The 23,995-nt window shown below is 40.0% G+C and overlaps 1 protein-coding gene across 1 annotated transcript in view; it reads left to right on the forward strand.

Moving 5' to 3' along the window:
- The first annotated feature begins 376 nt into the window (after positions 1–376).
- LOC132403626 (uncharacterized) overlaps positions 377–23,995 on the forward strand; it is a 32,798-nt gene continuing 9,179 nt past the window's right edge. Inside the window, exons 1-2 of the mRNA XM_059987095.1 lie at positions 377–500; positions 21,856–21,945. Of these exons, the coding sequence (XP_059843078.1) occupies positions 377–500; positions 21,856–21,945 (214 nt within the window). The remainder of the gene's footprint in view (positions 501–21,855; positions 21,946–23,995) is intronic.

The following is a 23,995-nucleotide window of genomic DNA, read 5'->3' on the forward strand; positions in this document are numbered from 1 at the left end:
GAAAGTTTAAAAAAATGTGCAAGGCTCTTTAAAAGTGTAGCAGATGAAGGCACAATGTGTAGTAGATGGGCACAATGTGGAGTGATTATAATCACTGGTGAAGATTAGCAGAGTGACATGTTTATTGAGATCAATGTATCTCACACATTATGATTTGTTAAAAAGGCAATGAGTTATGACAAGTGTTACTGCTTTTCCTAATACTCATCTCCATTTAGCTCAATATTTAATTACCCAGTCCTGTAGATCAACTTGAATGCGAGTGAATTTTGGCCAGTAAGATGGCAGCAAGTGAAAAAGACACAAGTGCGAAGTCTGCATTTAGATAATCACCCCATATCACCGATATCCTGGAGAGCAGATTTAGATCATCGCGATGGCCATTATTTCACCAATGGGGAAGGCCCTGGTGGGTCCGGTAACAGAAAGGAATTGGGTGCTCGCTGTTCATGAACCAATGCACATCAGTGAGCAGAGGGGTGTCACTGAACCTGAACAATGTGAGTTATGACTGCTGCAGCAGAGCTTTGACGGGCAGGATCGTCTGGCAGATACAGGAAGACCCTGGCTATAAGATTCCTGATAAGTCACTGAAAGGGATAGATAGAAACATAGAAAACCTACAGCACAATACAGGCACTTCGGACCACAAAGCTGTGCTGAACATAACCTTACCTTAGAACAACCCAGGCTTACCCATAGCCTTCTATTTTTCTAAGATCCACGTACCTATCCAGGAGTCTCTAAAATGACCCTATCATTTCCACCTCTGCAACCACCGCCGGCAACCCATTCTACGCACTGAGCACTCTCTGTGTAAAAAAAATTACCCCTGACATCTCCTCTGTACCTACTTCCAAGTATCATAAAACTATGCCCTTTTGTGCTAGCAATTTCAGCCCTGGGAAAAAGCCTCTGACTATCCACATGATTAATGCCTCTCATTATCTTGTACACCTCTATTGGGTCACCTCTCATCCTCTGTCGCTCCAAGTTCACTCAACCTGTTCTCATAAGCCATGCTCCCCAATCCAGGCAACATGCTTGTAAATCTTCTCTGCACACTTTCTATGCTTTCCACATCCTTCCTGTAGTGAGGCTACCAGAACTGAGCACAAGCACAGTACTCCAAGTGTGGTCTGACCAGGGTGCTATATAGCTGCAACATTACTGCTCAGCTCTTAAAATCAATTCCACGGTTGATGAAGGCTAATGCACCGTATGCCTTCTTAACCACAGAATCAACCTGCACAGCAGCTTTGAGCATCCTATTGTCTCAGACCCCAAGATCCCTCGAATCATCCACTCTGCCAGGAGTCTTACCATTAACGCTATATTCTGCCATCATATTGGACCTACCAAAATGAACCATCTCACACTTATCTGGGTTGAACTCCATCTGCCATTTCTCAGCCCAGTTTTGCATCCTATCAATGTCTCGCTGTAACCTCTGACAGCCCTCCACACTATCCACAACAACCCCAACCTTTGTGTCATCAACAGACTTACTAACCCATCCCTCCACTTCCTCATTCAGGTCATTTTTAAAAGTCACGAAGAGTAAGGGTGCCAGAACAGATCCCTGAGGCACTCCACTGGTCACCGACCTCCACGCAGAATATGATCCATCTACAACCACTCTTTGCCTTCGGTGGGCAAGCCAGTTCTGGATCCACAGAGCAATGTCCCTTTGGATCCCATGCTTTCTTATTATCTCAATAAGCCTTGCATGTGGTTCCTTATCAAATGCCTTGCTGAAATCCATATACACTACATCTACTACTCTTCCTTCATCAAAGTATTTAGTCACATCCGCAAAAAATTCAATCAGGCTCGAAAGGTATGACCTGCCCTTGACAAAGCCATGCTAACTATTCCTAATCATATGGTACCTCTCCAAATGTTCATAAATCCTGCCTCTCAGGATCTTCTCCATTAACTTACCAACCACTGAAGTAAGATTCTTCAGTCTATAATTTCTTGGGCTATCTCTACTCCCTTTCTTGAATAAGGAAACAACATTCACAACCCTCCAACCCTCCAGAACCTTTCCCATCCCCATTGATGATGCAAAGATCATTGCTGGATGCTCAGCAATCACCTCCCTCACCTCCCACAGCAACCTGGGGTACATCTCATCTGGTCCTGGCAACTTATCCAACTTAATACTTTGCAAAAGGTCCAGCACATCCTCTTTCTTAATATCTACATGCTCAAGCTTTCCAGTCTGCTGCAGGTCATCACTACAATTATCAAGACCCTTTTCCATAGTGAATACTGAAGTAAAGTATTCATTAAGCACCTCAGCTATTTCCTTCGGTTCCATACACACTTTCCCGCTGCCATATATGATTGGTCCTATTCCTTCACATCTTATCCCCTTGCTCTTCACATACTTGTAGAATGCCTTGGGGTTTTCCTTAATCCTACCTGCCAAGGCCTTCTCATGGTCCCTTCTGGCTCTCCTAATTTCCTTCCTAAGCTTCTTCCTATTAGCCTTATAAACTTCTAGATTTCTAACATTACCTAGCTCTCTGAACTTTTTGTAAGCTTTTCTTTTCTTCTTGACTAGGTTTATTACAGCCTTTGTTTACCACAGTTCTTGTACCCTACCATAGTTTCCCTGTCTCATTGGAACATACCTATGCAGAACTCCGCACAAATCTCCCCTGAGCATTTGCTACATTTCTTCTGTACTTTTCCCTGAGAACATCTGTTCCCAATTTAAGCTTCGAATTTCCTACCTGATAGCTTCATAGTTTCCCTTACTTCAATTAAGCGCTTTTCTAACTTGTCTGTTCCTATCGCTCTCCAATGCTATTGTAAAGGAGATAGAATTATGATCACTGTCTCCAAAATGCTCTCCTACTGAGAGATCTGACACCTGACCTGGTTCATTTTCCAATACCAAATGAAGAACAGTCTCTCCTCTTGTAGGCTTTTCTACATATTGTGTCAAGAAACCTTCCAAATACTGGCGTGGAAACTGAAAAAAAAAATAGCAGAAAATACAATTCATAGAATTAGGACCCAAGAACGAAAATGATAAAAAATAAGCTAAGTGAAATTCAAGAAGCTTTTGAAGTGTTTTACAAAACTCTATATTCAAAAGTTCCAGGGGGAAGCATAACCCAAATTGACACCTTCTTGAATTCTCTAGAGTTACCCACTTTAAGCAAAGAACAAAATAGAACGATGACTGCTGACATAACTGAAGTTGAATTAAAAGCTGCAATTAGTAGGCTTAAATTAAGCAAGTCACCAGGATCAGATGGGTATACGGCAGAGTGGTACAAAGAATTTAAAAATGAGTTAATTCCTGTTTTACTCCCCACACTGAACTGGACTCTAAAAAAGGCACAAAGGCCACCCAGTTGGAAGGAAGCGATAATCTCAGCTATACTGAAAGAAGGCAAGGATAAAATGGAATGCGGGTCATTTAGACCAATATCCGTTCTTAATGTAGATGATAGATTAGTTAGCTCCATCATGGCCAAACGATTAGAGGAGTTTCTACCCATACTGACACGTAACGATCAGACAGGTTTTATACAACAACGCCAGACACAAGAGAATATACGAAGCACACTTCACATTATGGATCATATACAAAATAATAAAATTGAAGCAATAGTGATAAGCGTGAACGCTGAAAAAGCATTTGATTCAGTTAATTGGAATTTTCTTTACGGAGTTTTACATAGATTTGGTTTCCAAGACACAATTACTAAAACTATACAGACACTATATGACTATCCTAGTGCTGGGATTAAAATCAATGGATATTTATCAAATAGTCTTACCCTAGAAAGGGGCATGAGACAGGGTTGTGCAAGGTCAACTCCTCTTCGCATTATATCTGGAACCATTAGCTTAATACATCAGAAAAAATGAAGATATCAGGAGAATTACTATTAAAGGGACAGAGCGTAAATTGGCTTGTTATGTGGATGACATTTTGATCTATGTGGGGCAACCAACATACCCTTTATCTAAATGGATGCAATCCTTTGAACAATATAGTCAATTAGCAGGATATCAGATCAACATGGATAAAACCCAATTTCTTTCATATTACTATAGCCCACCAAGAGAAATTGAAAGTCGATACCCCTGGGCATGGCACACAGACTCTTTCAAATATTTGGGCATCATTATGCCAAAAGATTTGGCAAAATTATAAAAATGTAATTATCAGCCTTTATATAGACAAATTAAGGAAGATGTGGCAAGATGGAACCTGGTTCCTTTTTTCAGTCTCAGTTCAAGGATTGAGTCTATTAAAATGAATATACTGCCCAGACTGTTATTTCTCTTTCAGACCCTATCAATAGAGATTAATCAAAATCAAGTCAATGATGGAACAAGATGCTCTCAAGGTATATTTAGCAGGGTAAAAAGCTTCATCTCAAAACTTTGCAATTAGCAAAGGAAAAGGGGGGATGGGGCCTACATTCTCTTAGAGATTATTATTTTGCAGCACGGTTGAGAGCTGTGATATGTTGGTGCAACCCATCATATGACACTCAATGGAAAAACATTGAGGAGCGGGTACTTCCCATCCTTATTCAAACAATTTTGGCTGATAACAACCTGCAAAGATAGATAAATACTATTGATAACCCAAGGGTAAAATTGACTCTTAAAATATGGAAAAGTACTATAAAAGAATATAATCTAGAGGGAGATATTGCAGTTCTTAAATGGTGTGTATATGACTCGGATTTTACACCAAATAAATTAGATGCTAGATTTAAGGACTGGGCAGTTAAAGGAATAACAGTTCTTTGCAACATAATGAAAGAATGAAAAACACTGTTCATTCAACATAATGAAAAACACTGTTCAGTTTTGAAATGCTTAAGGAGAAACACATTAGAAAAACAAGATTTTTATCGATATTTACGGATGTGACAATATGTTAATAAGATGCTTAAAAATGTAACCAAGGCAAGTACGTGCTTGATAGAGGTATTTAGAAAAACATATAATTCAGATAATGCTAGTAGAATCATTTTAAGCATGTATAAGGGGTTGTCAAATCTTAAAACACATTCAACTTCACACATTAAAACAAAATGGGGGAAGGAAGGAGGGATAATTATATCTGAGGAAGAATGGACAACAATATGGAGATATCAATGGAAGTGTACCAGTTCACAGAAATGGAGGGAGTTTGGATGGAAAAAATTGATAAGATATTTTATTACACCCTCTCAGAAATCCCATTATGATAGTAACCTCCCTGTTTGCTGGAGAAATTGTGGAAATCAAAATGCAAAACTTTATCATATTTTTTGGGACTGCCTTGTTATAAAAAACTATTGGAGGGGGATACACAATGCTCCTCAAGACACCTTTAAATGTGAAATACCCTTAGAGAGTAAGACCATATATTTCAGATATATACCTCAAGAATGGTTGAAAAGAGATAAATGTTTAATGAATATACTGTTGGTGGCTGGTGAAAAGACTCTTACTAGAAAATGGTTATCACAGGAGAGCCCTACTTTAAATACATGGATGGAAATTACAATGGACATTTACAGAATGGAGAAGATAACAGCATCTGTTAATCATAAGCTGGAACAATTTGATTCATACCAGGAAAAATGGTTTAACTACGTAATGCCTCATAGGCCTGATTTTATTCTCACAAATCAATGAATCTGTTGTAAAAAAAAAGATCACTCCCTACTTGTACATAGTTCTTTCCTTTTGCTTGTTTTTTCTCTCCACTCTTCTCTATAAGTGTGTACCTCAGATAAATACTTTGTGGAGATTTGTGATGTATATGATTATAAGATATGTACGTACAATGTCTGAAATACATCTTATGGAAATGTTTGACGATGAACTTCAATAAAAAATAAATTACAAAAAAAAGTAAAGCAATTGGTCTATATGAAGAGTATTCAGTTGGGTTGTTTTTTTAAGAATAAGTAAAATGGAAGCTTTATAAAAAGATTGTTGCAGCCTACCCAACTTAAAGGAATCTGAAAAGACAGAACATAAATGAGGAATAAGCAATGAAGAGAAAAGCCTCGTAAAATTCTCCAGAAAAACCATCAGGACCCAGAGTCTTCCTGGATTGCAATGAACGTATAGCCTTGGTAATTTCCTCATAAGAAATACGATGATCCAACTGCTTTCAATTATCAACAGAAAGTGCAGGGATGTTTAATTGGTCTAAAAAGTTATTCATTACATTATTATCTTCAGGAGAGTCAGAACTATAAAGTTTAGAATAAAATTCTCTAAAGGTATCATTTATTTCCAAATGACCAGTTGTCCTATCATCATTAGGTTTACAAGTTTCTTTGCTTTGTCATTTAGCTATAAATGTTTTTAATTGGTTAGCCAACAATTTACCTGTTTTGTCTCCATGAATACAGAATTGACTTTTATCTTTTATGAGTTGACTTTCAATTGGATATGTTAAAAGAAGATCATATTTAGTTTTAATTACAACACATCTTTTATATAAAACAGGATCTGGAGCCAACACATATTTTTGGTCTAATTGTTTCAACTGAAGTCAAGTCAAGTCATTTTTTTTTTTGTCATTTCGACCATAACTGCTGGTACGGTACATAGTAAAAATGAGACAATGTTTTTCAGGACCATGGTGTTACATGACACAGTACAAAAAACTAGATTGAACTATGTAAAAAAAAGAAGCTACACTAGACTACAGACCTACACAGGACTGTGTAAAGGGCACAAAAACAGTGCGGGCATTACAGTAAATAATAAACAGAACAATAGGGCTAGGTGTCAGTCCAACCTTTGAGTATTGAGGAATCTGATAGCTTGGGGGAAGAAACTGTTACATAGGCTGGTCGTGAGAGCCCAAATGCTTCGGTGCCTTTTCCCAGACAGCGGGAGGGAGAAGAGACTGTATGAGGGGTGCATGGGGTCCGTCATAATGCTGTTTCCTTTGTGGATGCAACGTGCAGTGTAAATGTCTGTGCTGGCAGGAAGAGAGACCCCAATGATCTTCTCAGCTGACCTCACTATCCACTGCAGGGTCTTGCGATCCGAGATGGTGCAATTTCCGAACCAGGCAGTGATGCAGCTGCTCCAGATGCTCTCAATACAAACCTTGTAGACTGCGATGAGGATGGGAAGTGGGAGATAGGCTTTCCTCAGCCTTCTCAGACAGTAGAGATGCTACTGGGCTTTCTTTGTAATAGAGCTGGTGTTGAGGGACCAGGTGAGATTCTCCATCAGGTGAACACTAAGAGATTTGGTGCTCTTTACGATTTCTACTGAGAAGCTATTGATTTTCAACGGGGAATAGTCATTCCGTGCCCTCCTGAAGTCAACAACCATCTCTTTTGCTTTGTTCACATTAAGAAACAGGTTGTTGGCTCTGCACCAATCTGTTAGCCACTGCACCTCCTCTCTGTAAGCTGACTTGTCGTTCTTGAAGATGAGATCTACCACGGTCGTGTCATTGGCGAACTTGATGTTATGTGTAAGCTGTGTGTTGCAGCACAGTCGTGGGTCAGCAGAGTGAACAGCAGTGGACTGAGCACGCAGCCCGCGGGATCTCCCGTGATCAGTGTGATGGTGTTGGAGATACTGCTCCCGATCTGGACTGGCTGAGGTCTCCCAGTCAGGAAGTCCAGGATCCAGTTGCAGAGGGAGGTGTTCAGGCCCAGTAGGCTCAGCTTTCCAATCAGTTTTTGAGGGGTAATTGTGTTGAATGCTGAACTGAAGTCTATGAACAACATCCGAATGTATGTGTATTTTTTGTCCGGGTGGATTAGGGCCAGGTGAAGGGTGGTGGCAATGGTGCCATCTGTTGAGCGGTTGGGTGGCACACAAACTGCAGGGGGTCCAGTGAGGAGGGCAGCAGGGTCTTATTATGTCTCATGATGAGCCTCTCGAAACACTTCATGATGATGGATGTATGTGCAACGGGACAGTAGTCATTTAGGCAGGACACTGAAGACTTCTTCGGCACGGGGACAATGGCAGCCTTGAAGCATGTTGGAATGGTGGCACTGCTTAGGGAGGTGTTGAAGATGTCAGTCAGAACATCTGTACATCCTCTGAGCACTCTACCAGGGACGTTGTCTGGTCCAGCAGCCTTCCGTTGGTTGATCCTGCACAGGGTTTAACTGATTAGCTAAATCAATTATCTCTTTATTATCTTTTTTCTTAACACTTGCAGTATAAGAAGTAATTTGTCCTCTAAGATAGGCCTTAAAAGCATTCCATGTAATAAGACTAGAAGTCTCTTCCAGCATATTCTGTTCAAAGAAAAGAATAATTTATTTCTCCAAAAACGTCAAAAAATCCTTAGCAGATAGCAAGGTTAGATTAAAATGTCAAAATCTATTTGTTTAAGGGAGACCAGGAATTTTAAAGATAAAAGCGCAGGAGCATGATCTGAAACAGCAATCTCTTTATATTCACAGGATCGAACTAATGGAATCATTTGACTATCAATATAAAAACAATCCTGGAATACGTATGGTGAACATGGGAAAAAAGACGAGTACTCCCTATCTTCTGGATGTAAAAAATGCCAATTATCAACCATACCACATTTCATTAGGAAAGATTGAATAAATAAAGAGGATTTGTTAAGGGTAGCTGGTTTGGAAGATGACTGATCAAAAATTGGATCTAATTGGCAATTGAAGCCTTCTCCCAAAACTAATGAATAAAGACTCAAATCTGGCTAGAGTGAAAAAAAAATGCTCAAAGAACCCTGGGTCATCTATATTCAGGGCATGAAGCCTAGCAAATACCATTAATTTATTATCTGATTTTCCTGACACTATAACAAAACAACCATTAATATCAGACACTAATTTATGTTGAACAAAAGGAACAGTATTATCTATAAAGATTGAACCCCTCCCCCCCAGATTTAGCTCGAAAAGTGGAAGGTAAATGTCATCTTTTTCATCTGCTAAAATGGCATGGATTCTCACATTTATGTACATGAGTTTCTTGTAAAAAAAATAATTGGGACCTGGGACCTTAAGTTGGTTTTAATACTATTTAAAAGAAAGGTTAAGATAATGACCATGTTGGAATGTATATTAATACCAGACATCGAAACTTGAGATGAGGTAACCAAGCAACAGATTTGGCAGAGAATCCAATACAGCTTCCAGAAAAAAAGCACATCCCTCCCTCCCAAACCAGAAAGCCAACCAATATATAGCCAGCAGCTACGACTAATAACGTTATCCCCTCAAAAAATCCTGCTGATTTAGCTCCAATCCATATTAAGGTTAGCTGCATTCCAGCCTAGACAAAACAACAGAGAGAAAAAAATTTAAACCTCATACCAAAAACACACAGAAATTAATTATTGTAATTCCAAAATGATAAAATATTAAATACCCATACTAAGCCTTATTAATAGAGAAAAAATTCAAATTATGTATAACATAAAATATCAAAAAAAAAATCAAAAATCTAAATACATGAACACTCAAGGTATTAGCTCATTGAAATATTATTCTCTTAGTAAAACGCTGAAAGGTTTAAAAAAAGAGAGTTAGCTACAAAGGGTTACCAAGACTATGAGAGGCAGATATTCATGCAGAACGATACTGAGCGATTAATATTCTGATTGCAAGAATTCTTGAGCATCTTGAACTGAATGGAACCACTTCTTCGAGCTATCCTTCAATATAATTCTGAGCCATGCGGGATAACAAAGAGAAGGCTTGAAACCTTTGTTAAGATGTTCTGACATAACCTTTTTAAACTTAGCATGCTCATTCATGACCTCAGGTAAAAAATGCTCGACAATTCTAATCTTTTGGCCTTTATAATCAATCATTCCACTTCGACGGGATTCACGAATTAAAAGCTCCTTAGTTTGAAATTAACGTAAACAAACTATGACCAATCTCGGTCTTTCTCCTGGAGTGGGCTTAGGAACAAACTAACCATGTGCTCTATTAACCATAGGCAAAGACGATAAAATTTCAGGAAATAATTGTGCCTAAACACTTGCAAAGAATTTCGTAGGCTGATCACCTTCAGTTAACTCTTCAAGGCCCGGAATTCATAGATTGTTTCTTCTGTTTCTGTTCTCGATAATCTTCTGTGTTAATTTTTCATTGGCCTTTGATTGCTTTTTACAAAGCTTCTGTAAGTCATCAATTTTCGCATCCAAAATTGCCAGAGTTGCTTCATTATCTTTAATTTGTTTATCATGTTCAACTAAGGTTTTTTGCAGAGAATCCAACTTTTGCATTCATCTGTTTAATTTCAGATCCGAGCTGCTGAAATTGTTGCTGGAACTCCTCAGGGGATTCTCTTCTCTGTCTTTGAAGCAAATCCATAATAGATTACAAAGATGCAGGAGGATCCTCTTCTTTTCTAGTACCTTTGGCACTGCTTGTAGTCATAGTGAAGCAATATCAAGTTTAAGAATAAGGTTTCAAAACAGGTTGGAAACAGTAAAGTAAGTAAAACAGGAGCAACCTCAGAAAGCTGCTACTCCATCAGCGACCAGCAGGAAGTCGCCACCCTTTTCACCTGCCACGGGAGTTCTCTGGGGTCATTTTGGTAGCAGTTTACATTCCAACTCAGGCTAACGTCAAGCAGGCTTTAGATGATGGGATCAACCTGCATGAAACAGTGCACCCTAACACCATGGTTCAAGCATATGAAAACGCCAGTGAACAAGTGTAAAGCAGAAGAAATAATTGTTACTGTGGATCTGATACAGTACAAAATAAACAGAATAATATAAAGAATATAATCATTAAAAAATCACAATAAATATAAATACCCAAGACAGCTTATATTGATTGTTTGTGTGTCATGAAGTGACGCTAGACACCAGACTACCTGTACATAAGGTTTCCTGACAGGAAATATTAAAGTAGGGTAGTGGGAGGTGTGGAAGCAATGGTTAGTGGGTGGAGCTGTTGATCAGCTTTGCTGCTTGGGGAAAGTAAATGGTTTTGAGTCTGATGGTTCTGGGGTGGATGATAAGTCACCTCATCCTTGTTGGGAATAGGACAAGCAATCCATGAGGAGGGTGAATGGGATCCCTTTTCCACACCTTCCTCTGTATATATGCTTGATGGTGGGGAGGCTGATGTAGGGGATATTTTGGGCAGCTTTCTCTACCCATTGTAGAGCCTTCCTATCTGCCACATTGCAGCTTGTTTACCATGCAATGTTGCAACATGTTGGGAAGCAATATTTTGTGGATCTGCAGAATGACATGAATGTAGATATGTATAGTCCAGCTCTCTTCTGCCTCCTCAGAACGTCAAGGCATTGGTGAACTTTCATAATTGTATAGGATGTTCTTACTTGCGCGCGCGCGCACACACACACACACACACACACAAACATTGACCAACCCCACCCCCTACCACCCTCCGCCATTGATTCTCCCTAAAGCCACTTCCCTACAGAGTAAATTATAGAAGCCAATTAAGCTTACTGCCAGTATATCCTTGGGATGGCAGAGTAAACCGGGGTGCCCCCAGGAGTCACAAGCTGAATATATGCGGATTCCATGAAGATATCACGAGAGGTCTTAGTCAATGACCAATGCACTGAGCTGTGAGACAGTTGCATTACTGCTGCATCACTGCTCTCTCCCTTTCAGATTTCTTTTGATTCTGAATTCAAGTGTCTGTGATTCCTAGTCTGAGCAAACAAAGAGGTTCTTTTTCTCTTTTTACAAAACATATTATTCTTATTCTTTTTTCTGACTACACTTCAGAAATCACTCAAAGGACTTGAGGTATATTTTCAGACTAAGACAATTACATAGTCTTGTACATGGATAAAGTTAAAGATACGTTCAAAAATCATGCTGAACTCCAAGTCAAATTATATGGAGATCTATTTCTGTAAATAATATCATCTGCAAAGAAAATATACATTTCTTTTGAGTATCCTTCAGCAAAAGTCCTAAAACAAAGCACCAAAATCTGAAATAAATATTGAAAAATCTGAAAATATTCAATAGGCTAGGAAACAGCTATGGGGAGAAAAACAGGGCTAACATTTCAGGTTAATGAATTGTCTTGATCTGAACCATTGACTCTGTTTCTGTTTTCTTCAGATGCTGCCTATTCTGAGGCTGTGTCCTCTGGTCTTAGACTCTCCACATCTTCCACATCAGAAACATCCTCTCCACATCTACTCTATCAAGGCCTTTTACCATTCATTTTTCTGAATTCCAGTGAATACAGGCACAAAGCCATCAAACACTCTTCATATGACAATCTATTTGCTCCTGGAATCAGTTTTTGTGAACCTCCTTTAAACACTCTCCAGTTTCAGCACATTCTTTCTGAGATAAGATCATAAGACATAGGAGAATTAGGCTAACCGGCCCATCGAGTCTGCTCTGACAATCAACTATGGCTGATTCTTTTTTTCTCCTCCTCAAACTCAGTTCCCGGCTTTCTCTCCGTAACTTTCACTGTCATGTCCAATCAAGAACATGTCAACCTCTGCCTTAAATACACCCAATGACCTGGCCACCACAGCTGCTTGTGGCGACAAATTCTACAAATTCACCACCTTTGGCTAAAGAAATTTCTCTGCATCTCTGTTTTGAAAGGGCTCCCCTCTTTTCTGAAGCTGTGCCCCCTTGTCCTAGACTTTCCCACCATGTGAAGCATCTTTTTCACATTACTCTGTCAAGGCCTTTCAAAATCTGAAAGGTTTCAATGTGATCTCCCCTCATCTTTCTGAATTCCAATGAGTACAGATCCAGAGCCATCAAATGTTCCTTGTATGTTAACACTTTCATTTCTGGAATCTTCCTTGTGAACCTCCTCTGGACCTGCTCCAATGCCAGCACTTTTTTTCTAAGGCGAGGGGCCCAAAACTGTTTACAATACTCAAGGTGATAATTCAGAATCAGAATCAGTTTTATTATCATTGGCACGTGATATGAAATTTGTTGACTTAGCAGCAGCAGTTCAATGCAATACATAATCTAGCAGAGGGGAAAAATAGAAGGAAAAATAATAATAATAAATAAAGAAGTAAATCATTTACATACATTGAATAGATTAAAACAAGAATGTGCAAAAACAGAGAAACTGTTCATAAAAAAAAAGTGAGGTAGTGCCCAAAGATTCAATGTCCATTTAGGAATCGGATGGCAGAGGGGAAGAAGCTGTTCCTGAGTCGTTGAGTGTGTGCCTTCAGGCTTCTGTTTCTGATGGCAACAGTGAGAAAAGGGCATTCCCTGGGTTCTTAATAATGGATGCTGCCCTTCTGAGACACCGCTCACTAAAGATGTCCTGGGTACTTTGTAGGCTAGTACTCAAGATGGAACTGACTTGATTTTCAACCCTCTGCAGCTTCTTCTGGTCCTGTGCAGTAGCTTCTCCATACCAGACAGTGATGCAGCCTCTCAGAATGCTCTCCATGGTAAAACTATAGAAGTTTTTGAGTGTATTTGTTGACATGCCAAATCTCTTCAAACTCCTAATAAAGTATAACCACTGTCTTGACTCCTTTATCACTACATTGATATGTTGGGACCAGGTTAGATCCTTAGAGATCTTGACACCCAGGAACTTGAAGCTGCTCACTCTCTCCACTTCTGATTTCCCTATGAAGATCGGAATGTTTTCCTTTATCTTACTCTCTCTGAAGTCCATAATCAGCTTTTTAGTCTTACTGATGTTGCATGCCAGGTAGTTGCTGTGGTACCACTCCACTAGTTGGCATATCTCATTCCTGTACATCCTCTTGTCACCATCTGAGATTCTGCCAATAATGGCTGTATCATCAGCAAATTTGTAGATAGTATTTGAGCTATTCCTAGCCACACAGTCATGTGTATACAGAGAGTAGAGCAGTGGGCTAAGCACACACCCCTGAGGTGCGACAGTATTGACTGTCAGCAAGGAGGATATATTATCATCAATCTGCACAGATTGTGGTCTTCCAGTTAGGAAGTCAAGGATCCAGTTTCAGAGAGAGGTACAGAGGCCCTGGTTCTGCAACTTCTCAATCAGGATAGTGGGAATGATGGTATTAAATGATGAGCTATAGTTGATGGACATCATCATGACATTGGTGCTTGTGTTGTCCAGGTGGTCTAAAGCTATGTGGAGAGCAATTGAAATTGCATCTGCCATTGATCTATTGTGGCGATAGACAAATTGCAATTGTTCCAGGTCCTTGCTGAGGAAGGAATTCAAAGTAGTCATGACTAACCTCTCAGAGCATTTCAGTGTTGTTGATGTGAGCTCTACATGGTGAGAGTCATTCTTTAACTTACTGGCTCATGAACCTTGTTACAAGGAATGTGTTCAGATAGCATGTGGCTCCCTGATTTTTCAATCCAACATTTTTTTTTACCTGTAATAAAACCAAGAAGAAAATGGAAAAGTTGCTTATTATCCAAATAACTTAAATTCTGTTTCAGGTTGATCCGAAAAACAATCATCACAATGTAAGAAGGTAGAGCAAACAGCTTTATGATAAACAGAGAGATGACATAGCAACAGACACAAAATGCTGGAGGACCTCAGCAGGCCAGAAAAAGAGTCCTGCTGAAGGGTCTTGGCCTGAAATGTCAGCAGTCCTCTTTTCCGTTGATGTCGCCTGGCCTGCTGAGTTGATCCAACATTTTGTGTTTATTGCTTGGATTTCCAGCATCTGCAGATTTTCTCTTGTTTGTGGAAGGACAAAACAGACTTGGGTAAAAGAAGATGATATACGTAGATGGGCCGACCACTCGAACTGTGCAGCTCAGTTATCCTGAATTCAACCCCAACCCAATAGGGTGACAATTTACAATGACCAATTAACTTACCAACTGGTGTGTGAGAGTATTGGCGATGCTCCAGCAGCAACTGAAGCAGACCAGAAAAAAATGATTTTAAGCAGGAGTTTGGAAATAGAAAGATAGTACATTATTGAAAATTATTCAGAGTAAGTCGAAGCTGAGAGTTGGATTAATGACTATCAGTGTAAAACAGTGAAATGAGCAGTTCCAAGTTCAGTGTTACATGAATACAGAAACTCTTCAAGAGCATGGAAGATCATCTGAGAACTTTCAAAATGACACCCTACACCTACAACATGAATGTGGTATAACTACTGATCACGTTCTTTTAATTTCTTCATCCACCACTGAATGCTGATCCTTGAGTTGTGGCGTGCCATTCGACTTTGAACTGACTTCTCACCCTCACCTCCTCCCTACCCCCAAATTGATGATAAGCCACGGCTGTCATCATCTTTTCCTGTTTGCTGCCCATCATTTTCTTGTGTCTGCAAAACATTATCAATAAAATTAAGTTATTAAATCACTACGTACAACAGAGAGAGAAAGAGAGAGAGAGCTGTTCTGCAATGTATCATGCATAATTTTGACCAGAGAATTCCTCTTATCAGTAGCTCAAAGTAAAAAGGTCTGTCTTTATGATATCATATGTATGATTAAGGGTGATTTATACTTCATACTTTTATTCCCGATAGACTTTTGAAACCAATTATGCAAATACAGCCTGGCAGGTATCCAACTGTAAACACAACGCATATTTAGGAAACACACATAAAATGCTGGAGGAACTCAGCAGGCCAGGCAGCATCTATGGAAAAGAGTATATTTAACAGTTCAGCAGTCTCTTCATGAAGGGTCTCGGCCCGAAACTTCGACTGTAATTGGAAATTTTTCTGGGGCAGTGATAACCTGTACAAGAGGGACAGTTTGCAAGTAAACTGGAGGGTTACCAATGTCCTTATGTGACTTGAAAGGGTTGATACTACTTAGGCCAGGGGATGGGATGAAGAGCAGCAGGTCAGAAAGTGGAGGGAGGGAGACGCCATGGTAAGTGAAAATGGACAGGAGCATAGTAACAGATAAGATGGGATGGACAGTGTGAAATGTGTGTATTTTAATCCTAGGTGTATTATGGATAAAGGGAATGCACTTTTAGCATGGATCAGTACATGGAACTGTGGTGTTGTGGCCATTACAAACACTGAGTTGAGAGAGGGATGGGAATGGGTGCTTAATATCCTGGGGTTTCAATGTTTTAGGAAAGATAGAGAGGGATCTAAAAGAGGAGGGGGAGTTGAATGACTAGTCAGAGTAAGTATCACAGCTGCACTCAGAAATCTCTCCACATGGACGCCATTCTGCTATGAGGCTGTGTCATCTTGTCCTAAACTCTCCCACCGGGGAAACATACTTTCCATATATATTCTGTCTATGCCTTTCAATATTCAAAAGGTTTAATAGAGATCTGCCATCATCCTTCTAAATTCCAGAAAATACAGACCCAGAGATATCAAGCAATACTTATTTGATAAGCCTTCATTGCCAGAATCATCCTTGTGAGCCTCCTGTGAACCTTCTCCAATGCCAGCGCATCTTTTCTTAGATAAGGAAAACTATTAACAATATTCAAGTTGAGCCCTCACCGGTGCCTTATAAATCCTCAGCATCACATCCCTGCTCTTATATTCTCAATGTCTTCAAATAAATGTTAACAGTGCTTTTCCCTTCCTCACCATCGACTCATCCTGCAAGCTAACCTTTTGTGTGTTCTGCACAAGAACTCCAAAGTCTGTTTGTATCTCAGAGCTTTGGATTTTTGTCCCAATTAGAAAATTGCATGTATATTCATTTCTACTATTGAAGTGCATGACCGTGCATTTTCCAACATTGTATTTCAATTGCCACTCTCTTGCCCATTCTCCTAAACTGTAAAAGTCTTCTGCAGCCTTCCTCTTTCCTCAACTCTAACTGCGCATTCTCCAGTCTTTGTATCATCTGCAAACTTAGCAACAAACCCATCTATTCTGTCGTCTGAATCACTGATATACAGCATAAGGAACCATCCCAACACCAATCCCTGTGGAACACCACTAGTCACTGGCAGCCAGTCAGGAAAGGATCCATTTATTCCCAGTTACTGTCCCCTACCAATCAGCCAATGCTCTAAATATGTTAGTAACTTTCCTGCAATACCATAGACTCTTTACTTGGTTAGCAGCCTCATGTGTAGCACTTTGTCAAAGGCCTTCTGAAAATCTGAATATACAACACCAGTGCTTCCCCTTTATCTTTCCTTCTTATAATCTCCTCAAAGAATTCCAACAGTTTTGTCAGGCAAAATTTTCCCTTCAGGAAAGCATGTTGACTTTTTTCCTATCTTGTCCAGTGTCACAAAGTGCTCTATTACCTCAACATTAACAATTGACTGCAACAACTTCCCAACCACGAGGTCAGGCTAACTGATCTGTAATTTCCTTTCTGCTGCCTCCCTCCTTTCTTAAAGTGTGGAGTGACATTTGTAATTCTCTAGTCCTCGGGAACCATGCCAGTGTTAAATAATTCTTGAAAAATTATTACTAATGCTTCCACCATCCCTTCCACCACCTCTTTCAGAACTCCAGGTTGTAGTTCATCTGGTCCAGGTGACTTATGTACCTTTAGGTCTTTCAACTTTTTGAGTACCTTCTCCCTTGTAATATTAACAGCACTCACTTCCCTTTCCTCACATCCTTCAACACCTGGCGTACTTCTAGTGTCTTCCACAGTGAAGACTGATACAAAATACAAATTTAGTTTATCTGCTGTTTCCTTATCCCCTGTTATTATTTCTCCAGCCTCATTTTCTAGCGGTCTTGAATACACTGTCTTATTTTTTATATACCCAAAAAAGCCTTTTCTATCCACGTTGATAGTGTTGGCTCACTTGCTTTCATATTTTATCTTTTCCCTCCTAATGATTCTTTTGGTTACTTCCCATATGTTTTTAAAAGCTTCCTAATCCTCTATCTTCCTGCTAATTCATGCTTTATTGTCTGCCCTGTCTTTTGCTTTTATATTATCGTCGACTTCCCTCAGAGCCGCAGTTGTAGTATTTTCCCATTTGAGTATTTCTTTGGTTTGGAATGCATCCCTAGAAACTCATGTCATTGCTCCTCCATTGTCATCCCTACCAGCATTTCCCTCCAATTTACTTTGGCAAATTTATATCTCTCACACCTCTGAAATTTCCTTTACTCCACTGAAATACGACCATGTCAGACTTCACTTTCTCCCTATCAAATTTCAAGTTGCACCCAATCATATTGTGATCACTGCCTCCTACAGATTCCTTTACCTCAAGCTCCCTAATCACCCCCAGTTCATTGCATAACACCCAGTCCAGTATGGTTGATCCCCAAGTAGGGTCAACAAACTGCTCTAAAAACAGTTTGTAGATATTCAATAGATTCACTCTCTTGAGATCCATTGCCAACCAAATTTTCTCAATCTATCTGGAAGTTGTAGACTCCCATGAGTAACATAACATTGCCCTTTTGACACATTGTTTCCATTTCCCGTTGTAATCTGTTGTCCAGATTGCAGCTACTATTTGGTGGCCTGTATATAACTGCAATCAGGGTCATTTTACCCTTGCAGTTTCAAGATCCTCCGATCTTATGTCACATCTTTCTAAAGATTTCATGCCATTCTTTATAAGCAGAGCCACACCACCCTCTCTGCCTACCTTCCTAACCCTTCAACGCAATGAGTAACTATGGACATTCAGCTCCCTACTACAACCTTCCTTCAGCCACGATTCAGTGACGGCCACAACATCATACCTGAAAATCTGTAATAGTGCAATGAGATCATCCACCTTATTTCTTATACTCTGTGCATTGAGATTTAACACTTTGAGTACTGCGTTTGCTAGCTTTTTTGATTCTGCGTTCCTAAAGCACTGATACCCTGCTGGCTGCAATTTTGTCCCATCACCCGCCTGCCCTTCCTGACAGTCTGACTGCATCCTAACTTTGCCTTTTTACTGTCTGTCATATTTTTCATTCTTTTCATTTCATTTCCCATCCCCCTGCCAATTAGTTTAAACCCTCCCCAACAGCTCTAACAAACCTGTTCATGAGAATATTGGTCCCCTTGGGTTCAAATTCAACTCATCCCTTTTGGACAGGCCATGTCTCCCCCAAAGAAGATCCCAATGATTTAAAAGCCTGAAGCCCTGACCCGCTGCACCAGATTTGTAGCCTCCAGATGTGTGGGGCTCCCACTGCTGATTATGCTGCGGAACGATACTAAATATCCACGAACTTTCTTCTTAAATGATTGCCGCTGATCTGTGAGGAACCTCTTTGCTGTGCGTTGCTCCCACCACTGACTGCAGTCAGTCAGAATGCTCTGTTTGATACATCTCATGAACTTTGCTGGAGCCTTGGTGACATAACAAATCTCCTCAAAGTCTTAATGAAGCACAGCTGCCAACGTGCTTTCTTCATGATTGTATCAATGTGTTGGGCCCAGCTCTGAGAAGCTGATGCCCAGGAATTTGAAGCTGCTCACATTTTCCACCGCTGACCCACCAGTGAGGATCAGAATGCGATTTCCAGATTCCCCTTCCTGAAGTTCATAATCACTTCTTTGATCTGATATTGTGCAAGATTATTGCTGTGGCACCACTCGACCACCTGAACTATCTCTCTCCTGTACATCTCCTCATCACCATCTTCCAGCCAACCATCAACAATGGGCAACAATGACAATATAGACAATATATAATACATATATAAAAATGACAATGACAAGAAAGATCAAGAGTTCATCTTTATTATAGAACTATAAACTATAAACTATAATAACTATAAACAGGATCAACTTGTTTGCATTGCCTAATTTCTTTGACCACTGTTGCCCAACCAGGATTGTTTGCAAGATATTTGTCCCCTTTGCCCACTTTTCCTCCATATTACTTCTTGTCATTTTATAAATGGCCTGGAGGCTAATCCACCATGGAAGCATCCACAGAACCGGCCTTGCTGGGGTTCTCCAGCACTGCATTGGGGAACTGATGCTCAGATCCGAAACAAGATGAGAGCTGGAGTGGAATCTGAGACTTCAATCATTTCAGTCCAGGAAGTTAGGATCAAAATTAATCCTATTGGCCCAATCTTGTCAAATTGCCACTTGCCAGACATGTTGGAACACAATGCTCAGTACCATTGAAGGAAAGGAAAACTTTTGCATCAAAAATTGAAGAATGATGTCATAAACTTGAATAGGAAAATGGTTCAATGGTTTAATTTAGTAGCAGGGAATATATATGGTATACATCCTGAAATTCTTGCTCTGCACAGACATCCTTGAAAACAGAAGAGAACCCCAAAGAATGAATGGCAGCAAAATGTTAGAACCCCAAAACTCTCTCTCCCCCTCCCATGCACAAACAGCACCACAGCACCAACCCTCCCCCTCCCCCACTTATTTCAGCTGGAAACATCAGCACCCACCACCCACCAAACAAGTAATGTCACCAAATCTCTGAAAATGTGCAACTATTGAAAAGAAACACAGAAAATATTCTAATTATGACATAAAAACTACATTTTGTAATATCTAAGCAAGGATTTGTACGATAAAGAAAACAGAACATTGCACACAAACAATCTTTTCTGATTTCTTCAACGTTCATTTCCTTCTATAGATCTCTTCCATAGATGCTGCCTGATTTGCTGCATTCTCCAACCCACCTTACACCCCATCCCCGTATGGGTCCAGATTCCACTCCTTGCGCTCTCTTCTGTCTCTTCTACACAAAGTTTTTGGTTGAACCCAATTTCTCATTACTAAGGTCAACGTAAACACAGAAGGTATACCAAGCAACACACTGAAAATAATGGAGGAACTCAGCAGGTCCGGCAGCATCTATGGAAAGGAGCAAATAGTCGACGTTTCAGGCCCAGATTCCTCATCAGAATATAAACCAAATCTACTTTCGGAGGCATTAGCTTATATACACACATTAAAGCCACGATAGCGTCTCATGTATTTGAATCATTTCACATGCGATATAAACACAGACCACTGCAGTTCAATTCTTCTTCAGGGTGCATTTTCAATCTTTTATTCTGTTGCTCCTCCAACTAGTTCTGTTATGACGAGTATTGTGGATCTGTCCCTGATCTGGTAATGGGAGAATGATTCCTCATTTTCCAGTTGCTTGTCGCTAAAAATGAGGCGCAGATCATCCACATTCACGACACCTTAAAAAGAGAGAAATTGAGACAAGAGCGAACCGTTAAGCAACCCTGATTAATAAATAGTTAGTTTTTAAAAATTAAACATACTCATGTACAGAATTGACTCGAGAAAACTGAATTCGAAGTTAAAGGAAACAATTCTGCCTCGATCGCCGAAGCTACATGGAATGTCTAGATGCCCACTGTCAACTTCCTCGTTAGACTTTCTAACCAATTTTCTTCTCATAAACCGATATGATATGTTATTGAAGTACCTAATAAAGATGGAATTTTAGTTATCAGCAATTTTTTAAAGTTAACGATCTTCATCGCATTAAATTCAGCTTCGGACTCCGATATATCAACCATAATTCTTTCGCCTTTCAAACCAATAACGCAGACTTGATAGATCTTTCCCATTTTGGTTTCAGCAACTGTGTTGCTGCTGCAATACCCGTGAAGGTCTATTAAAATGAACTAGATTTAGTTTCACTTGCGTTACGGAACTCTGGCTGAAAGGTTGGGCTGTTCGGTGTTTTGTAAACCGGATTAGGGGAACGAAGTTCGCAAGTCAATGTCAGAAGGGGGCATAATGTTGGGATATCTCTGGGAGAGGTGAGTATAAAACAGGGCAAACTTTCCTGGGGGCCGTATTTTTAACAAAACGACAAGAAGTGAGTCCAAATAAAATGTTAGACACGGGGAAAAGGGATAATTCGGAGAAAAATTGCACCAGCAAGGAACTTAAAGGAATTAACCGCCTCCTTTTCGAGGGAGTGGTCAGAGGGTTTACATTTCACTGCACTTGTTTGGCGTAACCTACAATCGTAGTTCATGATCTACACAATCCTCACTGTTGTGCAGGTGCATCGGATAGGAACAACTGCGGAGGAATGAGCCGCGATTCCATTGACTACAGATTGACATTTGTTAAGCGACCGGACGAAATCACAGGTAAAATATACATCACATCATGAGTAAAATGAGGACAGACCCCCAACGCCGAGTTTGGGTGGGCAAACTCTCGCTAGTGCTTGTGCACAAGTTGTTGCTGTCCCAGATTACAGTGTGGCTTGGAGCCGACAGCGTACGCGCGATTCTACGTGGGTCTTTGGCTGGTCAAGCTCCAGAATGGAAAGGGATCTCCAGTTAAGCCCGGACCTGGTTACGTAGGCTCGGATAGTGAGAGGTCGGTATGCTTGGGGGAGCTCTTACCATCCAAAGTGTTTTGTGATACGTATACTTGAACTATTTTTGGTTTGCCACGAAAAAAAATTGTTACCACAATTCCCCACTCCCACCGACCGGTGGTAATCTTTCGACCATTCGTTTGTTAAAGAACCTATTTAAGTTTGCCTTAAAATATTCAAAGATTTTGATGCCACTAAACTACTGTGAAGAGAATTCGAAAGACTTTGAGAAAAAAAAGTAGCTTTTTTTTCAGTCTTTAGCGGGCAACGCTTAATTTTAAATAGCACCCCCCCCCACCCCCCGACGCCCACACCAGTTCTCGATTCTCCCACAAGTGAATCCCCTCCGCATTGTGTCAAGGTCTTTCAGGATTTTTTATGTTTAAATAAAGTCCCTCTCACATGCTCCCCTAAACTCAGTACATACAAACCACCGACTGTTCAACTTGTCTTCAAAAGACTATCTGCTAGCTCCGGGAATTAGTTCAATATACTGTACATTCCCTGAGCTGCTTCCAATGCATTTTTAGTCTTCTGAGTTTTGTTTCCCCTGTTAAATCCGAATCAGTTTATTATCATTGTCTTAGTGAAAGTTGATGTTTTCGCAGATCATGTTGTTCATGAACTTAAAGCCGCTACGGTACCTTAGCGGTGAGAGCGAGTTATTACAGTTTGAGGCGTCGAACTTCCGAGTTCGTTTCGGGCTCCCCCCTGGAAGGAGTTTGTACATTCTCCCAATAACCGCGTGGTAGTCCAATGGTTAGCAAACCCATTAATAGGTCATGTCCTCGATCAAGTATTAGGCTAACTATTGTTTACTATTACAATCATTTCTAATTTGTGTGTGTTATATGTCTGTTGCTTGAGCTTGCCGTTCTGTGGATTAGCAATCAAACATTGTTGATTTACGTTGAGTTACTCATCCCTCTTGTGTCTGTGGTACCCTACCATGCTACATCTGGTGTTCTTTGTTTCTGAATGTAAAATGGAAAGCCTGTTAGATATGAAGTGTCAGTTATGGTTTGTCACAAAGTTCAAAAGTCTGTCCCTTTGGGTTGGGTGTGGCATCCTAACTATATGCCTCAGCCCAGGAAAAGCCCAGTCCCATATCCTACATCAGGGACGTATGACACAGGATTTGCCAGGAAATTCTGCTATATTTGATGGGAATTCAGCTATGTTGCTAAGATTTCAGTGTTTTACGAATATTACTTTCAGGTAGGAATACATCATCATTATATAACAGCTCTGACGTTCCAACCTCATGTCCCAACCATCAATACAATCCCCTCTTCCAGTGATGCAGACTTGACCTGCAGGGTTTTGGCACACTGAATGACAAGAGGACACAAACCAAATAAGATCCTGAAAGGGAAAGGGTCCCTAGATTATTATCAGGAGAGTTGTGTTCGGGTGAGGAGTGGGGTGTTGCAATCTAGTCAGCATATATAGGGAAATATATTGTGATTTCTTTGCCTAATTATGGCAGAAATATTTTTACCTACCAGGCACTATTAATAATTTGAAAGGATTTTCAAATCTTAAAAACCTTAATCAAATATTTCTTGCTTCTAATATTTTCACAAATATAAACACTAAATTTAAGGAGATACTATTACAGTGCCTTCATTTAAAACCCTTGGATACTTTAGGGAGAACACAGAAATTAGTAGATTTTTTGGAACGCGCTGCATTAGAGGTGATAGAAACAGAATATAGCACCATTTCAGAAGTATTTAAACAGACCCATGAACTGGAAGAATTTGACAGAACACAAACCCTGTACAAGCAAATGGGATTAGTTTAACTTGGCT

Source organism: Hypanus sabinus, chromosome 2, assembly GCF_030144855.1.
Source record: "Hypanus sabinus isolate sHypSab1 chromosome 2, sHypSab1.hap1, whole genome shotgun sequence".
NCBI lineage: Eukaryota > Metazoa > Chordata > Chondrichthyes > Myliobatiformes > Dasyatidae > Hypanus > Hypanus sabinus.